The sequence below is a fragment of the Microcebus murinus genome, chromosome 3 (assembly GCF_040939455.1).
Source record: "Microcebus murinus isolate Inina chromosome 3, M.murinus_Inina_mat1.0, whole genome shotgun sequence".
NCBI classification, from domain to species: domain Eukaryota; kingdom Metazoa; phylum Chordata; class Mammalia; order Primates; family Cheirogaleidae; genus Microcebus; species Microcebus murinus.
The window spans coordinates 70,485,260-70,505,637 of NC_134106.1; the positions used below are offsets into that span (position 1 = coordinate 70,485,260).

Consider the following 20,378-nt stretch of genomic DNA (forward strand, 5'->3'; position numbering starts at 1 on the left):
CTATACTACCCAAACTGATCTACAGATTCAATGCAATACCTATTAAAATCCCATCAGCATTCTTCACAGATATAGAAAAAATAATTTTACGCTTCGTATGGAACCAAAGAAGACCCCGAATATCAAGAGCAATTCTAGGCAACAAAAACAAAATGGGAGGCATTAATATGCCAGATATCAAACTATACTACAAAGCTGTAGTAATTAAAACAATATGGTATTGGCACAAAAACAGGAATATTGACCAGTGGAACAGATGTGAAAATCCTGATATAAAACCATCCTCATATAGCCATCTCATCTTTGACAAAGCAGACAAAAACATACGCTGGGGAAAAGAATCCCTCTTCAATAAATGGTGCTGGGAAAACTGGATAGCCACCTGTAGAAGGCTAAAACAGGACCCACACCTTTCACCTCTCACAAAAACCAACTCACGCTGGATAACAGACTTAAACCTAAGATATGAAACTATTAGAACTCTAGAGGAAAAAGTTGGAAACACTCTCCTAGACATCGGCCTTGGCAAAGAGTTTATGAAGAAGTCCCCAAAGGCAATCACAGCAGCAACAAAAATAAATAAATGGGACATGATCAAACTACAAAGCTTCTGCACAGCCAAAGAAATAGTCATGAAAGTAAACAGACAACCTACAGAATGGGAGAAAATTTTTGCATCCTATGCATCCGATAAGGGACTGATAACTAGAATATACTTAGAACTCACGAAAATTAGGAAGAAAAAATCAAATAACCCCATTAAAAAGTGGGCAAAGGACTTGAACAGAAATTTTTCTAAAGAAGACAGAAGAATGGCCAACAAACATATGAAGAAATGCTCAACATCTCTAATCATCAGGGAAATGCAAATCAAAACCACAATGAGATATCACTTAACCCCAGTGAGAATGGCCTTTATCAAAAAATCTCCAAACAATAAATGCTGGCGTGGTTGCGGAGAGAGAGGAACACTCCTACACTGCTGGTGGGACTGCAAACTAGTTCAACCTCTGTGGAAAGCAATATGGAGATACCTTAAAGCGATACAAGTGAATCTACCATTTGATCCAGCAATCCCATTGCTGGGCATCTACCCAAATGATCCAGTGACACTCTACAAAAAAGACACCTGCACTCGAATGTTTATAGCAGCACAATTCATAATTGCAAGGCTGTGGAAACAGCCCAAGTGCCCATCAATCCAAGAATGGATTAATAAAATGTGGTATATGTACACCATGGAGTACTATTCAGCTCTAAGAAACAATGGTGATATAGCACACCTTATATTTTCCTGGTTAGAGCTGGAACCCATACTACTAAGTGAAGTATCCCAAGAATGGAAAAACAAGCACCAGATATATTCTCCAGCAAACTGGTATTAACTGAGTAGCACCTAAGTGGACACATAGGTGCTACAGTAATAGGGTATTGGGCAGGTGGGAGGGGGGAGGGGGGCGGGTATATACATACATAGTGAGTGAGATGTGCACCATCTGGGGGATGGTCATGATGGAGACTCAGACTTTTGGGGGGAGGGGGGGAAATGGGCATTTATTGAAACCTTAAAATCTGTACCCCCATAATATGCCAAAATAAAAAAAAATAATTAAAAAAAAAAAAATAAAAAAAAAAAAAAATACTTTGAAGAGGGCACACCTTTTTGTATCTCACACAAAGGCTCCATATGGGCTATGGAGGGATAAAACTCACAAGAACAGAAATGGAGTAGGTAGGGTAGGGTGGGATCAGTGAAAGAACTGCATTGATGTAAGAAATGGCCGGGCTTGGGCATCCTCATCAAGGCCAAGGCTGGTTCCCAAGAAGAATGAGAAGAGGCTGATGAGTAAATGAGAGATGCAGAAGGGGAGACAATATATGGAGTCAATTTTCTGAAAAGTTGGCTTGGGAATGGGGAACAAAGAAATGAAATAGTAGCTGGGAGAGTAGCTGCAATCAAGGAAGGGTTTTGGTTTTGATTTTAAGGATAGAATACAGTAATGCCTAATCATATCATGATGGGAAGACCAAGTAGAGAGAGAGATCAATAATGCAGAAAGAGACAATGGAGGGACTGAAGGTAAAGTCCACAAGAATGTAAAAGGGACAGAACAGAAGGAGGCAAGGAAGGGGAGACAGCAGGCTTGTAAACATGTGGAATGATGAAGGACATTCCTCTTACCAAGTATTTCATCTTGCTCAGGAAGCCATGAGAACCACGGCTATCAGCAGGTACTTGGTGTACATACCCACCAAATTATGTCTATGGGAAGAAGTACAATACCCAATCAAGAAAGAAAAAGTTCAATGGCACAGGGCACCATCCTCTGAGGAGTTGAAGGGGGAAATTAGGATAAAATTGTGAAGGATCCTCATCCAACATACTATTTTTTTAAATGTTTTTGTCTTTTCAACTTTCAGGTGGTTTTTGCTATAACAGACTTTGTGATAGAAAATCTTGGAAAAGAGTTTATAGAGACACCACCTGTGGACCTGGCTACTCTGTATCAAGACATGTCATGCAACACTCCCCTGGTATTCATTTTAAGCACAGGCTCAGATCCCATGGGTGCATTTCAGAGGTTCGCCCGGGATCATGGGTATTCAGACCGGTAAGGTTACATTGTGCAGTTTTAACAATCCGTGTAACATCTTTTTTGTAAAAATTTACCTTTGTTTTTCCCTTGGGCAGCATGAATTCTTACATTCAGATATCGCTTGCTAAATAAATTAAGAAGTGTTAATATTTAGCTATTTATATGGTTAAAATGGGGTCAAAAATCATAAAAACAAATGTAAATTTTATTTGAGCAAAAGAGATTGCTTAAAATGTTAAAGGATAATAATCTAATAGAATGGTGATTAAAACTTGTTTGGTATATAACACATGATTTTAATGTAACCAAAAAAGGACTGACGTTTACTTCCTATGCTCAAATGTCAAAAAAAAAAAAAAGGGCAGTTTATGTTCTATTATTAATCTCATCTTTCTCACAAGCCTCCACTCTGTTGGATAATGAGGATAAGGGGAAAGTTTAAGCTTGCCCATTTATATTATTATATTTTCTTCTGATTTCAATATCTCCTTCAGGGTAGGCTGATTTGGTTTCTTTTTCATAAAAGTTCAGTGTTTCTCACTCTGTTCTCCCCCAAGATGATGGGTAGAAAGTGCACGAGACCACACGGTGGCAGGAGAGAATAGGGCTCTCATCCCCAAGGTGGCCTCCAGCCCGGATGGGCTCCCGCTTATATCTTATTTAAAAATATAAATTCCTAAACAACATATAATTGTTTGTATATAATTGTAAATGTGTAAAAGTTTTACACATTTTGCCATAGTTCTCCAATATTATATTCTACAACTTAATTTTAAGTTCTTCTACAACTTAATTTTTTTGCTCAGTATTAATTTCTGTGACCCAGTCCCTATCAAAATTCTAACTTCCTTTTTTTGCAAAAGTGAACAAGGTGATTCTAAAACTTAAATGAAATTTCAAGGACCCCAAAGCAATTTTGAAAAAGTAGAGCAGAGTTGGAGAACTCATATTTTTCGATTTCAAAACTTACTACAAAGCTACAGTAATAAAGAAAATGTAGTACAAGCCTGGCACAGTGGCTCACACCTCCTAGGGCTCTGGGAGGGCAAGGCGGGAGAAACTGCTTGAGCTCAGGAGTTTGAAGCCATCCTGAACAGGAGAGAGATCCCCATCTCTACAAAAAATAGAATAATTATCCAGGCATGGTCGTACACACCTGTATTCCCAGCTACTCAGGAGGCTGAGGCAGAAGGACTTCTTAAGCCCAGGAGTTTGAGGTTGCTGTGAGCTACAATGATGCCACTGCACTCTAGCCGGGGTGACAGAGCAAGAGTGTCTCAAAAAAAAAAAAAGTATGGGCAAAAAGATAAACATATAGATCAATGGAATAGAATTCAAAGTTCAGAAATAAACCCACATATCTATTTATTTATAAAAATAAATTTATTTTTAACCTCGGTGCCAAGACCATTCCATGGAGAAAGGGTAGTCTTTCCAACAATAGTTCTGGGACAACTGAATATCCACATGCAAATTAATGAAGTTGGACCCTTCCCATACACCACCTGCAAAAAACTCAAAATGGATCAAAGACCTAAATGTAACAGCTAAAAATATACCACTCTTAGAAGAAAACATAAAGTAAATCTTCATGATTTTGGATTTGCAATAGCTTCCAAGATGCAACACCAAAATCACAGCCAACAAAAGAAAAAGTAGTTAAACTGGACATCACCAAAATTTAAAACTTTTGTGCTTCAAAAGGCACTATCAAGAAAGTGAAAATAAAACCCACAGAATAGGAGAAAATATTTGCAAATCAGATATCTGATAAGGGTCTAGTGTCTACAATATATAATGAACTTTTACCATACAACAACAAAAAGACAGAAGAAAGTAATCTAAAAATGGGCAAAGAATAGACAATTCTCCAAAAGTAGATAAATAAATGGCCAATAAGCACATGAAAAGATATTCAACATTATCAGTCATTAGGGAAATGCAAATCAAAACCACAATGAGGTACCACTTTACACCCACTAGGATGACTATAATTTTTTAAATGAAACATAGTGAGAGTTGGCAAGGATGTGGGAGAACTGGAACCCTCATACACTGCCGGTGGGAATGGGAAATGGTGGATAGACCACTACAGAGAACAGTTTGGCAGTTCCTCAAAAAGTCAAAAATGTAATTTCCATATGACTCAATAATTCCAGTCCTAGACATATACCCAAGACAATTGAAAGCTGGTGTTCAAACAAAAACTGTATACAAATGCTCTTAGAGAAGCATTCATAATAGCCTCCCCCCAAAAATGGAACAACTTAAATGTCCATCAATTGATGAATGAATAAGCAAAAGATGCTATATCCATACAATGAAATATTATTTGACCATAAAATGGAATAAAGTACTGATATCTGATGCTACAGCATGATGAACCTTAGAAACATTATGCTAAGTGAAAGAAGCCAGACATAAAAGGTCACACACTGTGTAATTCCATTCATATAAAATATTCAGAATAGGCTAATCCATAAAGACAAAAAGCAGATTAGTGGCTGCAAGAGGCTCAGGGAATGGAGAAAATGCGGAGAAAGTGCTTAATGCATATGATGATTAATTTTATGTGTCAATTTTACCAGTTTAAGGAATGCTCAGACATCTGTTAAAACATTATTTCTATGTGTGTGTCTGTGAAGCTGTTTCCAGAAGAGATAGCATTTGAATCAGTAGACTGAATAAAAAAGATCACCCTCACCAATAAGAGAGGGTGCTATCCAATCTACTAATGGCTCAAATGAAACAAAATGGCAAAAGGACAAATTTGTTCTCTCTTTTGAGCTGGGACATCTTCTACCCTTGGGCATCAGCACTCCTGGTTCTCAGGCCTTCATAGTCAAACTGAATTATACCACCAGCTTTCCTGGTTCTGTAGCTTGCAGAAAGCAGATCGTGGGACTTCTTGATCTCTGTGTGTGTGTGTGTGTGTGTGTGTATGTGTGTGTGTGTGTGTGTGTGTGTGTGTGTGGGTCCTACTGATTCTGTCTTTCTAAAGAACCCTAGCAAAAAAAAAAAAAAAAGAACCCTAGCAATACAGTGAGTTTAAAGTTTCTTTCTGGGAATGATGAAAATCTTCTGAAACTAGATAGTAGTGATGATTGTACAACATTGTGAATGTACTGAAAACCACTAAATTGTACACTTTAAAATCCTTTAAATGGTTAATGTTATTATTTTATGAATTTTAGCCCAAGCATTTTTTTAAAAAAGAATAAGGCAGTGTTGACGAAGACAAACAATGTGAGAGGACTTGTTCTACCAGCTATCAAGACTTACTATGAACTTATTATAAAGCTAGAGTCATTTAGACATTGTGGTACAGGTCCAAGGCTAAATAAATAAATACAAGAAAGAAAATAGAGAATTCAGAAACAGGCTCAAGTATATTGGGACACTATTTACAACAGAAGTGGTATCTCGGAACCATGAAGAAAAAAACAATCTTTTCAATAAATAGTCCAAAGTCAGCTGCATAGCCACATGTAAAAACTGAACCTTGACCTATACAGTATCTCGCACCATAGATATGAATCAATTCCCGATGGATTGCAGCTCTAAACATAGAAGGCAAAATAATAAACAGAAGTAATATAAGAGAGTATCCTGTTGGGTATGGAAAGATTTCTTAAATCAAATGCAAAAAATACATTAAAAATATTCATAAATTGGACTGGAGTACCCTAAAATTTAGAATTTCTGTTCATAAAAAGGAGTATTAAGAGAGGGTTTTTTTAAAGCGTCTTAAAGTGACAGAGTGGGAGAAAATATTTGTAGTAAATATAACAAACAAAGGGTTTATATCCAACATAAAGAACTCTTAGAAATCAATAAGAAAAAAGACAGATGACCCAATTAAAAAAGGGGGGACCAAGAGACACAAAAGGAAATAGCCCATAAAAAGAGAAAACAATTTAAAATCTCAGTGAGATACTACTATACATCTACCAGGTGTTAGCCAGATGTGGAGAAACAGAACTCTTATCTACTGCCGGTGTAAGTATAGAATGAAAACGTTTTGGAAAATGATTTCATATTATTCAAAAGTTAAATATAAATATATATATATATATATAAAATCTGTCAAATAGCACTTCCACTTCTAGGAATATACCCAACAAAGTGGAGTGTACATGTATACTAAAAGACATGTACATAAATGTATACTGTAGTATTGTACGTAATAGCCAAGAATAAGAAATAACCCAAATGTTCAAGAAGAGCAAAATGAATAAATAAATTATGGTATAATCGCATTGTGGAATATTATACAATGGTGAAAATGAAGGAACTACAGTAACATGAATAAGTATGAAAAATATAACTTTGATTAAAATATATCAAATAGAAAGAATACATACTATATGATTACATTTATATAAAATTCAAAACCAAAATTAATCTAGAATTCAAAATTGTTGTTGCCTTTGGAGATAAGGAGGGATATTAATAGGTACGATACTGATAATGTTCTATTTTTTACCTGGGTCGTAGTACACAGTGTGCACATTCACTTTGGGAGGATTAATTAAGCCATACGTTAATGATTTATGTACTTTTTCTGTACATATGTTAGACTTCAGTTTTTTTAAGTTTTTAAAAATTGATCTATAGTGCTGTTGCTAGAAGTTAGGATAGTGATCATCTTTGGGAAGAAGGAAAGGGAAATGACGGGGGAGGAGAGGGACACGGGATATGTCTCCGGGGTGTCAGCATAGTTCTCAACCACAGGTGTCCATTTGTGATCCTTCATGGAGCTGTTTATTTGGTTTTTGCACTTTTCCCTGTGTGTTATAGTAAAAATATTTTTAAAAACAAGAAATACAAAAAATATTTGAACGTTTATCAGAATAAGGATTAGAAATGTGTGTATATTCTAAGCAAGAGTCTACCATATTTACATCTCTTAATATTTGTTTTGCTTAAAAATAGCACAAAACAGTACTTTGTTGTTTTTGTTGTTGCTTCTGCTCAACTCAGGGTGCAGTCAATTTCACTGGGGCAAGGACAAGGACCTATTGCCGAAAAAATGATCAAGGATGCGATGAAATCAGGAAACTGGGTATTTTTACAAAACTGCCATCTTGCTGTTTCTTGGATGTTGGCAATGGAAGAGCTAATTAAAACCTTCACAGATCCAAGTATGTTGAGCAAAGAGCATTTGCATAATAATGCCATTTTTATGTAGCCTTTTCTTGCTGAATTCATTCCTTATAGTAATTCTTTATTGCAAGCATTGTGTTTCCCTATATGAAAGAGAAGTTTGAGACCCAGACAGCTTTAGTTAAGATGCACAACCAGAACTTAAACAACGGTCTTCAGACTCCAAGTTGAGGTCTGAAACTGGATCATTTCCGTTTCACATTTCCTTCTATGGGAGCTCATCTGCATTCGAAATATACTACCTATAGGCATACTAAAAAGAAATAGACAGATTTAGGACAAAGAAAGGGAATTAAATCCTTCCTTAAAATGAGACAAGTAAAGGAACAGAGTTCAGATTACCACCAATTCCCTTAGCGCTTAACCACTTTTTATTCTCTGTAACCCACATAACAATTAGCCTTCACGTGTACCTCAGAGCCACACACACCCCATGGGTGCGCCCAGCACAATTCATAGTCACTAGCACTAGCTATAATCTCACCACTTTGCCACACAACAAAGTATAATGGCTTGCAAAGAGAGAAGTGGATTAGAATCTACTCATTTTTCAATATTAGTGTAAAAATAATCAAAACCTTAGGAACTGTTTTATTGACAACAAATTATGTGGGTCCCACTCGACCACTCTGCTAGGAGGCCATTGGAGAGAACCTTTGGCCAAGGATGTCTAGAAAGAGCCCTTTCTCTGGGGCCTTCCTTTGTGCAGTGACTACAGAAAGCTTTCTGGAAAGCTGAGAGCTACACAGACAGTCTTACAAATCACTTCACTGAGTGCTACCTATTAGGCGGAGAGCTGCTTTTTTACAGTCACCAGCCTACACTGGTCACTGAGCCACAGCGCGGGGCCTTTCCCTAAAGGTCCCTCACTTCCTGGTGCCTTCCTCCTACTCTCCCACCCCACCTTCAGCAGGCTGCTTCCAACAAGGATAAGGAGTCGTTTGTACCCACCATCCAGAATCTTCGCTCTTTCTATTCCTTTGCAGTCAAACAAGGGATGACCTGCTTCATGCTGGGCCTGTGGCTTATTTCCATTTAAATAACAAGAAGAAATAACAAGAGAAATAACAAGAAGGTCTTTACTACTATTCAGGGGTCCCCTGATGATTAGGATTATAATTAAGACAAAAATGCTAGGGAAGGCATCAAAAAAGGAATTTGTTACAGTGGTATTACATGAGCCACCAGAATCAGAGACATCGTTCAGTTTCACTATAACTAGAACAAGAGCATTTCCCCGTTCTTCAGGGAGGCTGGACAGGCTAAGGAAGCCAGCTGAAGTTGTTTGTGGGCTTTAAGTGCTTGTGGATCACTAAACTAAAGTGGGTAGAAAAATCCTCTTCTGGCCCTGGCTATAACCATTATAACCCAACTGTTTGACTGATACTTAACTTGAACCAGCATAAAATAAAATACACTCATGTAATAAGCTGATAAAAGAAAGGGAATGAAATGGGGGAGAAAAAAGAAAAGAAAATCTCTGGACTTGAAATTCTAAGACCTCAGTAGAGTTCTGCCCCCTCACTTCCTGACTGTGTATGTCATATCTTTCCTCTGGACTTCAGTTTCCCCAACTATAAAATGACTGCATAGCATCATCACTGAAAGTCCTGGACTGAGATGATTCCTAAGATTCTCTTCCAGCTCTTAAATTCTATGATATCTATGAAAGTTAGGAAGCTTGATGATTATAAGGGCAAAAGTATGAAAAAAAAATTGCTTCTCCAAACCTGGCCGCCTTCTTTCTTTGGTTTTTTTTTTTTTTTTTTTTTTTTTTTTGAGACAGAGTCTCACTCTGTTGCCCAGGCTAGAGTGAGTGCCGTGGCGTCAGCCTAGCTCACAGCAACCTCAAACTCCTGGGCTTGAGTGATCCTTCTGCCTCAGCCTCCCGGGTAGCTGGGACTACAGGCATGCGCCACTATGCCCGGCTAATTTTTTATATATATATATCAGTTGGCCAATTAATTTCTTTCTATTTATAGTAGAGACGGGGTCTCGCTCTTGCTCAGGCTGGTTTTGAACTCCTGACCTTGAGCAATCCGCCCGCCTCGGCCTCCCAAGAGCTAGGATTACAGGCGTGAGCCACAGCGCCCGGCCTCTTTGGTTTTTTAATTAGTGAAACCATTGGCCCTGGGATTTTGGTTGCTGTTGGCTTCTATGGCTAATAGTTTCTATTATGCAAACAACTTTAATGCTGCTCTAGAAATTACTGGCAGTAACTTTTAATTTTTGTCATTCATTCAATAAATATTTCAGAACCTACAATGTACCAGGCACTGTTCTAGGTATAGAGTATGTTGAACAAAACAACCATAGGTATTTGTCCTCATAGAGTTTACATTCTAGTGCAGGGAAACAAACAATGAATAAACCACATGATAAATAAGTAACTTATACGATATGACAGAATGTGGTTGTGCTTTGGAAAAATAAAAAGGAGAGGAAGATAAGATCAGAAAGACTGGGTGAGAGTTGGGAGAGAGAGGAAGGAAGATAGCAATTTTAAACAATATAGACCTGAAAAAAGCAAGGGAGTTTGATGGAAGAGCATTCCAGGTAGAAGGAACAGCCAGTACTAAGGCTCTAGGGAGGGAGCAAGCCTGGTGTTTGAGAAATAGCATAATAAGCACTTAAAAACCAATGCCAAGGAAGTTGTCCTCGGATGAAGCCTGTGTCTTCCTGCTATGGGAACAGTGGTTTTTCCACCTTTACTTTTAGCCTTTTGAACCTAAAGCAGAGCTCATCCTTTCCTAAGTTCCTGGCCACAGCTCAGAAAGCAAGCCTGTTGGCTTAATTTGATGCTATGTGTGGGGTTTTTCTGTATCCCTGCTCTCTCGATTCCCTTTGCAACTTCTCTGCTGAGGGGAGAAATCCATTTCTTCTCCATAGGACTTTCTGACCATTTCCATGCAATTTGTCTTATATTTAATGGTTAAAAAACAAAAACAAAAACTCATGAGCATAAATGCACTGGTGGAAACTGTCCTCTTTTCCAACTGAAAATTTTCCCCATTTCAAAGAGAAGGCCCTTAATATTTCATCAAGTATTAAAAGTTAACAGTACCTAATTTCTTTACCCAAACTTGTCAGCTCCTAGACTGCCAAACCCTCCAGATGTGACATTTCCAGAATGACTCTTTCCACCCCATTTTAAAACAGTTTACAAAATACTTGTAATAGATTAACCAGGTCTTTAAACAGAGCTTATAGCATTATTTCCTTCCCTAGAATAATTGTTTCTTATAGAAAAGTGCTACCACAAACTAAACATTTTCCTGTTTTGTTTTGCCTTTGTTTTAAACAGATAGTGCTATCAAGGACACTTTTCGACTTTTTTTAAGCTCCATGCCTAGTAATACTTTTCCTGTGACGGTTCTTCAAAATTCCGTCAAGGTAATGCATGCACATGGTTGGAACAATGCAAAGTGATTGGTCTCAAGAGTGTTCACCTAGTGGCTTCAGGGAGCTCAGACCTTGCATAGAACCACACGGAGGTCTCCGTGGCCAGGGTGGGGAGATAGAAGTCACTATCCCTTCACCTAATAGCAAGCAAGGAGACGATTTCCAAAGCAGGTGCCCATCCCTGCATGCTATTGGTCATTCAACTCCTCCAGCTCTTACCCTCCACAAGAAAATGTGTGCAGAGTAATGAGAAGGGAACTCCTCACAGAGGTAAGGGAATGTTTTAGCATTTGAGAGACAGGAAGGCCCACAGGTGGTATGGCTGCTGGATTTTCCAATATGCTGGAAGTTTCCAACATTTTTGAAGCCACTGCATATGAGAAACAGAGGTGCTTTTTCCCTCCCTGCTCCATGTCATGGGACATCATGGAACAAAGTATGAGACAATGTTATATGTTGGAATGATGCAAAATTCAATAAGAAAGCCTGAGCAACTTTCCAGCCCATGTTTTTATTATTTTTTACATCTTTTTTCTTTTTTTATTTTATTTTCTTTGCTTTAGCCCAGTTAAGTTGACTGGCCCATGTTTTTGAAAAAGACACCAAATGGTAGTGTCTGAGGTTCTTGTGCAGGTGTTTCAGCCACTGCAGGTCTGAGGACCCTGTCAGACCCTCTTCTCCCTGGGCTATGGCTGAGCAAGATACGAAGCAGGCTGGAACATCCCGGGAATGCCTGTGGGAATCAGTTATCTACATCCTCTCAATGGCTGCAGGCCCTGTGTGTTATTCAGAAATAATGCAAATCTATAAAAAGCATGCTCTCTACCATGTATATTCTATCTAAATCCAGGTAACCAACGAGCCTCCAAAAGGCTTACGTGCAAATATCAGACGAGCATTTACTGAAATGACATCTTCATTTTTTGAAGAAAATATACTTGGAAGAAAATGGAGACAAATAATATTTGGCATTTGTTTCTTCCATGCAATTATTCAGGTACACTCAGTTCTGCTTTTTAATAACAACCAGGAAGTATATTATGTTACAAATAAGTAAATAATAAAAAGTAAGAATTAAGTGAAAGCTTGCAAATGGCATTGTGACACGCTGGTGTCTGTGTCTGAACCCAAGTCATTTTCACTCAACTTCTGACCTGTAAACTAGCGTTGCCTCAGTATCTCACAGCTTCGGCTAACACCTCTATTCTGATCTGCCTACAAAACACCATCGCCTGGGTGAGTACAGTAGGTCCAATTCAATAAGCACAAAATTGATTTCCTCGGCTCTGCTTCATGCCCAAACTCTACTTCCCCTCCAGACTCTACTTCTGAAATCAGTGGTTCCATTCTCTTGATAACCTACAACCAGAACTTCAGAATTACTTTTTTTTAATTTCAGCATATTATGGGGATACAAATGTTTAGGTTACGTGTGTTGTCTTCCCTCCCTCCCCTCTGCAGTCAGAGCTTCAAGTGTGTCCATCTCCCAGATGGTGCACATCGCACTCATTATGTGTGTATGTACCCATCCCCTCCTCCCCCCTCACAAGGATTACTATTATTCTTCCTCTTTACATATACATTTATCTAGTCAGTTGTCAAGTCCTCTTTATTTTTCTTGCAATAGCTTCACTCTCACCTGTTCCTTTGAGTGGGCTCACCATCCTTAACTACTTCTCACCACCCCACCCTCCCACTTATGACTGAATCCCAAGTCCCCTGAAGGATGACCTTCAACTTGGCACCACTGTCATCTTCCTCTGTTCAAACCTCACTGCTTGGTCTGGTATCTACCCTGTGACCTCATTCCTGAATTCTGACTCTCCAACTACACATCGCTATGTGGTGTCTTAGCTTCTGGGGTTTTCAAATGTGTTGTGTGTGGTCTACAGAGAAAGAATCAGTAAGGTAAAAACAAAGCTTAAAGATAGAAAATATGGGATAAGTAGGTGAAAATGTCCTAAAGGAGGTCCGAGAGGTTGGGACCAGGGGCTCCATGTTCAGGCCCTTGTTCACTAACAAAAGCAGCTGAGATGAGGAGGCAGTTTCCTAAAGAGAAATTTTGAGATCAAGAGGAGGGAATTTGATCTTCTGTTTGACCATCAGCAAAGTAGGGGGGGAAGGGTCTCACTATGGGCCATCATGAAGCAAGGATTGTGATTCTGTGTATGAGTTTTTTAAAAAGTCACTGTGGAGAAATCAGTATTTAATCTACAAAGTATGGCATGACTGAAAAACCATGAACAGACTCCTTAAAACTGTAGGGGGTAGCCCTCTCCACCCAGTGGATGATTATAGTGTCAGCATTTTTATGCCAAAAGACTCTAGGTGGGAAATTTTTTTTCTGTTTTCATGGGGAAATATTTTATTTTACCCTGAAGAACAAATGTCTTTTTAACAGGTCTATCAAATTTCCAGTAATAGCAAACCTTCTTTTGGAAATATGGGGAGGGGCCAGGATTGGAGGAAGGAAGAGGTGCCTCCTATCTTAGGCAAAAGCTTAACTCAAGTTGAACTGCATGATTTTAACTGATATCGCAGTGTGGGGTCGCCAAGTTCGATGGAAACCTTTTAGTTTTCAATATTTTACACAAAATTAATTTTATCAAATTTTATTTCAGACCATTTTCATTTTCCATTCTAGGAGAGAAAGAAGTTTGGCCCCCTTGGTTGGAATATCTGCTACGAATTTAACGACAGTGACAGGGAATGTGCATTACTGAATCTCAACCTTTACTGTCAAGAAGGAAAGATTCCCTGGGATGCACTAATTTACATTACTGGTCAGTATGTCCATGTGGCCAGGGCACCCAGCTGAGTGCCACAAACCTGTTGGTTTACACTCACCTGGCCCATAAGAAGATGGTGTCCTCCCCCAGAATTTAATGATGGCGATGATGACTTCTGATTTGCCTTTGTAAAGATAAGATTGTGATAAGAATGCATAATAAGTACATCTTGAGAATATTTATGCACAGAAAATGGACAGATGTTTTCCCAAACAATAATAATAATATGGAAATCTTATATAGCTCTTGCTACTTGCCAGGCACTATTTTAAGCACTTCCCATGAATTAGCAAATTTAATCCTCACAACAACCATGTAGTGTGAGCACTATTATTATCCACATTTTATACACAAGAAAACTGATGTGCACAGTTTACAAGTAATAGGGCCAAGATATGAACCCAGGCAGTCAACTTCCAGAATCCATTCAAAAGAATCTGGACATCGAGTGACTATATTAGAGACCTGTTGATTCAGGTATACTTGTGAAAAAGGAAAAATCTTTCAGGAATTAAATTTTGGCAGATATTAACCTGGCCACATAGGGATCTTATTGACAAAATGAGATCCAATTTGGACCATGTGGGCTCAAGTAATGAAAGAGAGGATATTTGCACTGGGAAGTGGGCAGAAAGGGAATGGATGGTTTTCATTGGCAAGTAAGAGAAATGGAGCACTACAGAGGGGTGGGTAGCAGGTGATCTGGAGCCTTGAAAGGCAAAATGAGACCTTAAAACATGTTTGAGACAAAGGCAGCAAAACAGCAGTAAAAACAGATGAGGACCAGTCCCTAGGGTGGACCAAGAGAGGAGGGCCTGGAATCTGGGAGGCTACTTTGTCCTGCCCCAGCTATCCCAGTGGGCCAGGATTGCTTTGCAAAGTGGTAACATAGACAGAATTGTTCTCTGGCACCCTCTGCATGCCCTGAATTTTCCTGTTCATTTTTCTCTTTCTTCTCCCATTCCTGGAATCCTTGACCTTTCAGGTTACCTCAATCTCTACTGCTATGGTATAATTGGGATTTAAAATGAATATAGGCCAGGCACGGTGGCTCACGCCTACAATTCCTAGCACTCCGGGAGGCTGAGGCAGGAGGATTGCTCAAGGTCAAGAGTTCAAGACCAGCCTGAGCAAGAGCGAGATCCCGTCTCTACTAAAAATAGAAAGAAATTAATTGGCAAACTAAAAATATATAGAAAAATTAGCTGGGCATAGTAGTGCATGCCTGTAGTCCCAGCTACTCAGGAGGCTGAGGCAGGAGGATTGCTTGAGCCCAGGAGTTTGAGGTTGCTGTGAGCTAGGCTGATGCCACGGCACTCTAACCTGGGTAACAGAGTGAGACTCTGACTCAAAAAATAAATAAATAAATAAAATTAATATAAAGGAATAAGACAAGGATGCATCTGCTCTTACTATTTTAATACTTCTATTCAACATTGTGCTAAAGGTTTAAGCCAGGGAACTTAGACAAGGAAAAGAAACATAAAGCGTCCAGATTAAAGTAGAAGTAAATTTGTCTTTTTTCACAGACAACATAATCTTATATGTGGAAAATCCTAAGAAGTCCTCCCCCCACCAAGAAAAAAAAAACTAGAAGTAACAAATAAGTTCAGCAAAAATTGTGCATTTCTATACACTAGCAATAAAAATTCAAAAATATTTTTAAAATTTTATTCACAGTAGCATCAAAAAGAATAAAATATTTAGGAATGAATTTAGCCAAAGAATTATAGAATTTTGCTCTGAAAACTGCAGAGCATTACGGGAAAAAATTTAGGATCATCTAAATAAATGGAGAGACATCCACTCTAATGCATTGAGAGACACAGTATTTTTAAATGATAATACTTCCAGACTGATCTATAGATTTGATGCAATTCCTATCAAATTCTCAGCTGGCATATGGCAGAACTTGACAAACTGATCATAAAATTCATATGAAAATGTGAAGGGTCTCAAATAGCAAAAACAATCTTTAAAAGAAGAATGAAGTCAAAAGAGTTACATTTCCCCATTTTAAAACTTACAACAAAACTATAATAATCAAGACATTGTGGTACTGGAATAAAAAATAGATATATAAATTACTGAAACAGAATTGGAAATCTAGAACAAAACCACACATTATGGCCAATTGATTTTCAACGAAGGTACCAAGATAATCCAATGAAGGAAGAATAGTCTTTTCAACAAATGACGCCAGGACAATTGGATATCCATCTGCAAAAGGATTAATTTGAACCTTTATCTCATACCATGCACAAAAATGAATTCAAAAAGGATGATAGACCTAAAAGTAACAGATGAAACTATTATATAAATCTCTTAGAAGAAAGCTTTGAAGTAAATCTTCGAGACTTTGGATTACGCAGTGACTTCTTAGATATGACACAAAAAGCACAAGCAAAAAAGAAAAAATAAATTAGACTTCATCAACATTTAAAACTTTTAGCCAGGCATGGTGGCTCACGCCTGTAATCCTAACACTCTGGGAGGCCGAAGTGGACAGATTGCTCAAGGTCAGGAGTTCGAAACCAGCCTGAGCAAGAGCAAGACCCCATCTCTACTATAAATAGAAAGAAATTAATTGGCCAACTAATATATATAGAAAAAATTAGCTGGGTATGGTGGCACATGCCTGTAGTCCCAGCTACTCAGGAGGCTGAGGCAGTAGGATTGCTTGAGCCCAGGAGTTTGAGATTGCTGTGAGCTAGGCTGGCACCACGGCACTCACTCTAGCCTGGGCAACAAAGTGAGACTCTGTCTCAAAAATAAATAAATGAATAAATAAAACTTTTATACTTCAAAAAAGTGAAAAGGCAAGACACAGACTGAGAGAAGATATTTGTGAATAATATATCACACAAGGGATTGTATCCAAAGAATACAGAGGCTTCTTACAACTCAAGAAGAAGAAGATAGATAACACAATTTTAAAATGTGCAAATATTTTATGATAAGAATGCTCAACAAAATAGGCATAGACGGGGCTTACCTAAAAATGATACAAGCCATATATGAAAAACCCATAGCCAATATCATACTGAATGGGGAAAAATTGAAAGCATTCCCACTTAGAACTGTAACTAGACAAGGTTGCCCACTATCTCCACTTCTATTCAACATAGTGCTGAAAGTCCTTGCTACAGCAATCAGACAAGAGATTGGAATTAAGGGCGTCCAAATGGGAGCAGAAGAGATCAAACTCTCACTCTTTGCTGATGACATGATATTATACCTAGAAAACCCCAAGGATTCAACCAAGAAACTCCTTGATCTGATAAATGAATTTGGTAAAGTCTCAGGATACAAAATCAATACACAGAAATCAGAGGCATTCATATATGCCAACAACAGTACGAGTGAGAACCAAATCAAAGACTCAATTCCCTTCAAAATAGCAACAAAGAAAATCAAGTACCTAGGAATATATTTAACTAAGGAGGTAAAAGACCTCTACAGGGAGAACTATGAAACACTGAAGAAAGAAATAGCAGAGGATGTAAACAGGTGGAAGAATATACCATGCTCATTGGTCAGCAGAATCAACATTGTTAAAATGTCTATACTACCCAAAGTGACCTACAGAGTCAATGCAATCCCTATTAAAATATCATCATCATTTTTCACAGATATAGAAAAAATAGTTTTACACTTCATATGGAACAAGAGAAGACCCCATATAGCAAAATCAATCCTAGGCAATAAAAACAAAATAGGAGGTATCAATTTACCAGATTTCAAACTACACTACAAGGCTATAGTCATTAAAACATCTTGGCACTGGCACAAGAACAGGGACATTGACCAGTGGAACAGAACAGAGAACCCAGATATAAAACCATCCTCATATAGCCAACTAATCTTCAACAAACAAGACAAAAACATACACTGGGGAAAATAATCCTTATTCAATAAATGATGCTGGGAAAACTGGATAGCCACATGTAGTAGACTGAAACAGGACCCACACCTTTCACCTCTCACAAAAATCAACTCATGCTGGGTAACAGACTTGAATGTTAGGTGTGAAACTATTAGAATCCTAGAGGAAAACATTGGAAATACTCTTCTAGACATTGGCCTAGGCAAAGAATTTATGAAGAAGACCCCAAAGGCAATCACAGCAGCAACAAAAATAAATAAATGGGACCTGATCAAATTAAAAAGCTTCTGCACAGCCAAAGAAACTGTCAAGAAAATGGGAGAAAATTTTCGCAAGCTACACATCTGATAAAGGGCTGATAACTAGAATCTATTTAGAACTCAGGAAAATCAGCAAGAAAAAATCAAACAAGCCTATCAAAAAGTGGGCAAAGGACATGAACAGAAATTTTTCAAAAGAAGACAGAATAAAGGCCAACAAACATATGAAAAAATGTTCAACATCTCTAATCATCAGGGAAATACAAATCAAAACTGCAATGAGATATCACTTATCTCCAGTAAGAATGGCCTTTATCAAAAAAATCCCCAAACAATAAATGTTGGTGTGGATGTGGAGAGATAGGAATACTCCTACACTGCTGGTGGGACTGCAAACTGGTTCAGCCTCTGTGGAAAGCAATATGTAAGATACCTTAAAGTGATACAAGTACATCTACCATTTGATTCAGCAATTCCACTACTGGGGATCTACCCAAAAGATCATATGACACTTTACAAATGGGACACCTGCACTCGAATGTTTATAGCATCATAGTTCACAATTGCAAAGGTGTGGAAACAACTCAGGTGCCCATCAATACATGAGTGGCTTAATAAAATGTGGTATATGTATACCATGGAGTACTATTCAGTTTTAAGAAACAATGGTGATATAGCACCTCTTGTATGTTCCTGGATAGAGCTGGAACCCATTCTACTAAGTGATGTATCTCAAGAATGGAAAAACATGGCTCACGCCTGTAATCCTAACACTCTGGGAGGCCGAGGCAGGAGGATTGCTCAAGGTCAGGAGTTTGAAACCAGCCTGAGCAAGAGTGAGACCCCATCTCTACTATAAATAGAAAGAAATTAATTGGCCAACTAATATATATAGAAAAAATTAGCCGGGCATGGTGGCACATGCCTGTAGTCCCAGCTACTCGGGAGGCTGAAGCAGGAGGATTGCTTGAGCCCAGGAGTTTGAGGTTGCTGTGAGCGAGGCTGATGCCACGGCACTCACTCTAGCCTGGGCAACAAAGCAAGACTCTGTCTCGAAAAAAAAAATAAAAAAGAGTTAAGAGTTTCTTACCCCCAAAAAACAGTGGGGGACACAAAGAAATTTTTGGAGGTAATGAATAAGTTTATTACCTTGATTGTCATGATGGCAATACAAGAGTATACCTAAGTCTAAACTCACCAACTTGTATACATTAATTATGTGCAGTGTTTTCTATACCAATTATAAATCAATAAAGGAATAGTCATGCAACATCCCACACACTGCTGGGGGTGGGAGAGGGCTGGAGCACAGCATGAGGGGAGGTGTGTATGGAGGGCAGTTCTGTCTTCAACAAAACTAAAAAAGGTAAGCTGGGGGCATATCCAGCTTTTGTCTTGCTAATAAATTTTCACTCTATCTTATAAACGATGGTTAGCAATGATAACCTTTTAGGTTGGGAAAAGGTGGAATAACTTACAAAGCTATAATGAAAAGCAAGATGATGAGGGATTGAACACAGGGATGTAGCAATACCAGTGGGGAGACTGGACAGAAGGGACTGGACAGAGACATATTTAGGAGGCTTTAAATACAGGAAGATATTTGGGGTTGGAAGAGGGTCTTCAAATTGTGTAGTTTAGGTTACAGCAATGCGTAAGTCCAGGAGTGCTGCTGGAGATGGAGCCTATCCGGTTTGTACTGTGCCGTCTCTAAGCCAGCCCATGGGGATGGGAAAGGAGGAGATGGGGGAAGCCCCACAGGCAGGGTCTGCAAGGAGACCCACAGGAACGGTGCTGGGGCCAGGCCAGGCAGTGGCATGTATGGTGGACACGCCCCGACACACACACAGTCTCTCTCCTGGGAAGACCAGACCCAGAAGACTCCTGCCTGAAAGTCAGCTGTGAGTCATCCACCCTGAGTCAAATGGCAGGGTTCCTTGTTTGCTGCGCTTGATCCAAGAAAAAGGATAAAACCAAATCTGGACGGAGAAGCACAAAGTTAGTTGATTTGTAGGAAAACACTTCTGTGCTACTTTTCAAAATGCAGATATTTAATTAGAAAGATTTTCTAGAATAATAAACTTTAAGGCAAGTTCCTTTCCCTTTTACAATGAAGAAATGTGAACTTTACATTCCTATCCAGCTCCAAGAATCCAAGTTAGGAGCTTCAAGTTAAGCCCAGACCAGATGGACCCACCACAGAGATTTAACCCAACTTTGTGTTCCGAGACTTCCCAGAGAGTGGCTAAAGAACATTCCCAAGAAGACACAGAGCATC

General features: G+C 38.7%; 1 protein-coding gene across 1 annotated transcript in view; it reads left to right on the plus strand.

The window, feature by feature from the left end:
• Nucleotides 1–20,378, plus strand: part of DNAH6 (dynein axonemal heavy chain 6) — a 299,735-nt gene that overhangs the window by 257,081 nt on the left and 22,276 nt on the right. Inside the window, exons 64-68 of the mRNA XM_012774259.3 lie at nucleotides 2,422–2,612; nucleotides 7,581–7,741; nucleotides 11,068–11,156; nucleotides 12,016–12,162; nucleotides 13,810–13,948. Of these exons, the coding sequence (XP_012629713.3) occupies nucleotides 2,422–2,612; nucleotides 7,581–7,741; nucleotides 11,068–11,156; nucleotides 12,016–12,162; nucleotides 13,810–13,948 (727 nt within the window). The remainder of the gene's footprint in view (nucleotides 1–2,421; nucleotides 2,613–7,580; nucleotides 7,742–11,067; nucleotides 11,157–12,015; nucleotides 12,163–13,809; nucleotides 13,949–20,378) is intronic.